The 4913-nt window shown below is 66.3% G+C and overlaps 1 protein-coding gene across 1 annotated transcript in view; it reads right to left on the bottom strand.

Annotated features, from left to right (window-relative positions):
* Positions 1-773: 773 nt before the first annotated feature.
* The window catches only part of GAS2L1 (growth arrest specific 2 like 1), an 8909-nt gene continuing 4769 nt past the window's right edge, over positions 774-4913 (bottom strand). Inside the window, exons 5-7 of the mRNA XM_056504741.1 lie at positions 4837-4913; positions 3451-3676; positions 774-2372 (exon numbers count right to left, since the gene is read on the bottom strand). Coding sequence (XP_056360716.1) covers positions 1361-2372; positions 3451-3676; positions 4837-4913 — 1315 coding nt within the window. The 3' untranslated portion in view covers positions 774-1360. The remainder of the gene's footprint in view (positions 2373-3450; positions 3677-4836) is intronic.

Raw genomic sequence — 4913 nt, 5'->3', positions numbered from 1 at the left:
TTGTAATGTTCACTGTTTGAAGGGAATGTTGAATAAAGGTGACACCAGCTCCTGGGGACGCTGCCAGGGTGGCCATGGCCTGGTGACCCCGAGGGAAGCAGGATCCTGGGAGCTTCCTGCCAGCCCTGCAGGGGCTGATAAGGCCCTGTGGCCCCTGGCACAGCAAGGCCTGACACAGCAGATGGCCAGGGACAGGGGCAGGTCACCTCTTGGGGACAGGATGGGCCTGCAGAGCTCTTGGCTCTGCTCCTGGAGCCTCTCAGGTAGCCCTGCACCCCTGCATGGTGTCCAGTCTGTGTGCCATGAGCCCCTCCTGGGGTGGGGGACAGTCCCTGGCAGGGATGGGCAGCACCAAGTCCTGCTCTGGGACACCCCATAAATCAATCACTGGTGCTGCTCTGGGACACCCATGGGCCACCAGCACCTCTCTGGGGCAGGACACCAGCCCCAGTCCCCGAGGAGAGGCAGGGCAGGTATCCAGGCACCACAGTGCACACCCCACTTTGGAGCCCCCAGAGTCACACAGGGTGTCACCAGCAGCAGGTCTGGACCCTCCTGGTGCCCCACAACCTGCCCAGCCCTGAGTGTGGCTGTGTCCCCCTGGGCCAGCAGCCACTGGGTTCCAGGGACACTCTGGGGGGTCCCAGTGGCTGTACTGGGGTACAGGACACTGGGATCAGCCTCACCCCAGCTCTTCACTGCTCCCACCCCTCCTGGGACCCCTCCTTTGGGCCTGGGGGTCTGAATCCCCCTGGACAGATGACAGACATGGCTCAGCTCCGTTGGTCTTTACTGGCTGGAGAGGACATGCAGGGGTGGGGACACAGCCCTGCCCCACCCCAGGGACAGCAGCACGAGCTGTGGGCAGTGCTGGGGCTGGAGAGGGGAGAGTGACCCCCCTCGGCCCTGAAATAGGGACTGGGGTGAGAAACTGCACGAGAGGAAAGGAGAGGGAGAGGGAGAGGCAGAGGGAGAGGCAGAGGGAGGAGAGGAGAGAGGCCAAGAGGAGGAGAGAAGACGAGAAGGCAGCCAATGAGGAGGAAGATGACGCCAATAGCAAGAAGAGGAGAAGACAAGATGTTAGGATGAGGAAAACACGTGCAGAAGAATGAGGAGAGATGAAGAGACCAAGAGCTGGGTGCTGTCCAGCCCGGCTCCCAGGTGCCAGCTCTGCCCTGCCCGCCCGTGGAGCTGCTCCCCCGGCCCCCTCTGGGCCTGGCAGGGGCTGGGGGCTCCTCGCAGGCCCCCCCCAATGCTTTCTGTCACCAAAGAGGAGTCCTGGCCACCCCAGCTCTGTGGCCACCTCCCGGCCGCGCGTCTCCGCTCAGGTGCCACCTCGGGGCTGTCCCCATGTCACCTGTCAGGGCCACGCGTTCTCCTCCAGCCCCTGGCGCTCCGGCGGCGCCCAGGGCGGCTCCAGCAGGGAGGGGGGGATGCTCTGCAGAGCCCCCCAGGCCCTGGGGCCGCCGTTCGGGGCTCGCTGGGCTCCCGGCCCGTGCGCCCGGGGCGTGGGGATGCGGGAGGGCGCCCGGTGCGGCTGCGTGTCCAGCCGGGGCTTGGCCCACGGCCGCGCGGGGAGCCGCGGGCTCTCCTCCGCCTCCATCAGCTCGTCCTCGCCCGCCGCCCAGTCCGTGTCGGAGCCGGGGTTCCCCGGAGCCTCCCGGCTGTCCCAGGACGCCGGCAGGCAGCAGCTCTCGTCGGAGGAGCTGGAGAAGGTGGAGCGGCGCCGGGCATCGGCCAGGCTGGGGTGGGCGGGCAGCGGGGGGCACCCGCCGCTGTTCCCGTTACTGGTCCCGTTACCGGTCCCGTTGTTGTTCCCGTTGTTGTTCCCGTTGTTGTTCCCGTCGCTGCTCCCGGCGGGCGGCCCGTGCTTGGCGAACACGTTCAGCGAGGAAGACGAGGACGACGAGGAGCAATAGGCCGAGTCGGCGGCGGCGGGGGCCGCGGGCGGGGGGCTCTCGGTGTCCCCCAGCTGCTCCAGCAGCCGCGTGTTGGCCAGGAACTCCTCCTCCAGCCGCTGGAACAGCCGCTGCTCCTGCCCGGGCTCCAGCCAGCGCGGGGCCCGCAGCCGCCGCGCCAGCTCCTCGGGGTCCCCGGGGCCGGGCCGGGGGTCGCGCCGGCTGCCGGGGGTGCCCGCGGGGCCGGGCCCGGTACCGGCACCGGGCGGCTCCGGCCGGGCCCACGAGTGCTGCCCGTCGGGCCGGCGGCGGATCAGCAGCAGCGGCGCGGGGCTGCGGGGGGAGCCCGGCCCCGGCGGCTCGGCGGGGTCCCGGCGGGGGCCCGGGGGGCGGCGGGGGCCGCTCTGCGCCGGGGGCACCGGGGACGAGTCGCGGTCACCCGAGCAGCGCCGGGAGCGCGCGGGGGCGCGCGGCCTGCGGGGCGGGGCAGTGAGGAGCCTGGGGGGTCCCCCCGGACACCCCCCGATCGCACAGCCCCCATGGACCCCCCCACTGCACCCCTCCTCGTGGGACCCCCCACTGAAATCCCCGTGCACCCCTCCCTATTGACCCCGAACCGGGGTTGCACCCCTCAGAACCCCACAGAACCCTCCCCCTTCTCCCCCACATTCCCTCCACCGCACCCCATTTCTCTCCCCATTGCATCCGTTCATTCTTCCCCCTTCATCCCCGTTTCTCCTCATTGCTCCCCCACATCCCCTCCTTAAACCCCATTTCCATCTCATTGCACCCACACCGAACCCCACATTCCCACTACTGAACCCCATTTCCCTTCTCCTTGCCCCCCATTCTCCCCCTTCACTGCCCATTCCTCCCCACTGCACCCCCAAAACCCCATTTCCCCCCTCACTGTCCCCCGTTTCCCCCCTCCATTAAACCCCCATGGAATCCTCCCATTCCACCCTCATTCTCCCTCCTCCTGCCCCCTCAGCCCCCACCCACTGCACCCCAAATTCCCTCCATTGCACCCCGTTTCCCCCACTGCACACCCACTGTCTCCCTCCTCTGAACTCCATAGCACCCCACATTGCCCCCACTGTACCCCCATTTCCCCCATTGCCCCCCACTATTCCCTGCACCCCCATTCTCTCCCACTGCACAATTTCACCCCAAATTCGCCCCCACTGCCCCCTCACTGCATCCCTCCATTGACCCCTCAGTACTGCTCAGTGTCCCCCCATTTCCCCCCAGTCATTTCCCCATTGCAGCCCCCCACTGAGCCCTGCACTGCACCCCTCAGTGCACCCCCATTTAGCTCTCTAGTACCTCCCACTGCCCCCCATAATTTCCCACTGCATCCCCCAATTCTGCCCAGTTATCCTCATTCCACCCCCATTGCCCCCAATGTCCCCATTCCCTCACTGCCCCCCACTGCCCCCCCGTGCTTTCCCCACTGACGCCCCCCACTCCCCCGTCCCCTCCGAGGGGCTGAGCCCTTGCCGTGGGGTCTCGGCGATTTTTGGGGTGCCCCAGCCCCCCGGGGGGGCCGTACCTGAGCGCTGCCGCTCCCCGCGGCTCCGCGGGGCTCCTGGAGGGGCTGCCGGAGCCCCCCCGGGGGGGGACACCCTCCTGCCTGAGGGGTTTCGGGGGGTCCCCCCGGGGCTGGGGGGGCCGGGGGCGCCGGGGGGTGCTGGGGCTGGAGGCGCGGGACGAGGAGGTGCCGGGAGCTGCTTTTTGGGGGGACACGCCCGGGGTGCGGGGCTGGGGCAGGCGGTGAGCTGCAGGGGAGAGGGGGAGCTCAGCGCTCGTCACCCCCCCGCCCTCACTGCGCCCCCGTTTTCCGGCTGGGACCTCGGGAATTCGGGGAAAAACCCGACTTTTCCCAGTCCCCTGCTCCCCCTTGCAGCCGGATCGGTGCCCACGAGGAAGGAGCCTCACAGAAAACCAGGGAATGGGATGCATGGAAAAACAGGGAATGGAACCCTACAGAGAGAGAGGCAGGGGATGGAGCCCCATGGGGAACCAGGGAATGAGACCCCAGAGAAAATCGGGGAATGGAGCCCATGGGGAAACAGAGAGCAGAACCCCAGAGAAAATCAGGGAATGGAGCCCAAGGGTAAACAGGGAATGAACCCCAGAGAAAATCAGGGAATGGAGCCCAAGGGGAAACAGGATGAGAACCCCAGAGAAAATCAGGGAATGGAGCCCATGGGGAAACAGGGAATGAACCCCAGAGAAAATCAGGGAATGGAGCCCATGGGGAAACAGGGAATGAACCCCAGAGAAAATCAGGGAATGGAGCCCATGGGGAAACAGGGAATGAGACCTCAGGGAGAATCAGGGAATGGAGCTCATGGGGAAACAGGGAATGAACCCCAGAGAAAATCAGGGAATGGAGCTCATGGGGAAACAGGGAATGAGAACCCCAGAGAAAATCAGGGAATGGAGCCCATGGGGAAACAGGGAATGAACCCCAGAGACAATCAGGGAATGGAGTCCAAGGGGAAACAGGGAATGAGAACCCCAGAGAAAATCAGGGAATGGAGCCCTACAGAACAGAGCCCAGTGCAGAACCAGGGGATGGAGCCCCATGGAAAACCAGCCAGAGTCCCAAGGAGAGGCAGGGAATGGAACCCCACGGAAAATCAGGGAACAGAGCCCTACAGAACAGATCCCTGTGGAGAACCAGGGAATGGAACCCCACGGAAAATCAGGGAACAGAGCCCTACAGAACAGATCCCTGTGGAGAACCAGGGAATGGAGCCCCACGGAAAATCAGGGAATACAGAGAACCAGGGAATGGAGCCCCACGGACAAGCAGAGAATGGAGCCCCAGGGAGAACCCGGGAACGGAGCCCGTGGATACCCAGGGATGGAGCCCCACGGGAGGCAGGCCCGGGCGGGTGGGCCGTGTCCCGGGGGTCCCGCAGACACTCACCGAGGGCAGCGCAGCGACACGGGTCGTGCTTGTCCAGGTAATGCTCCAGCGTGTCCCAGCCGCCGCCCACGCGCACC

This window comes from Oenanthe melanoleuca, chromosome 15 (genome assembly GCF_029582105.1).
Source record: "Oenanthe melanoleuca isolate GR-GAL-2019-014 chromosome 15, OMel1.0, whole genome shotgun sequence".
NCBI lineage: Eukaryota > Metazoa > Chordata > Aves > Passeriformes > Muscicapidae > Oenanthe > Oenanthe melanoleuca.
This window is presented reverse-complemented; position numbering and strand designations above follow the sequence as displayed.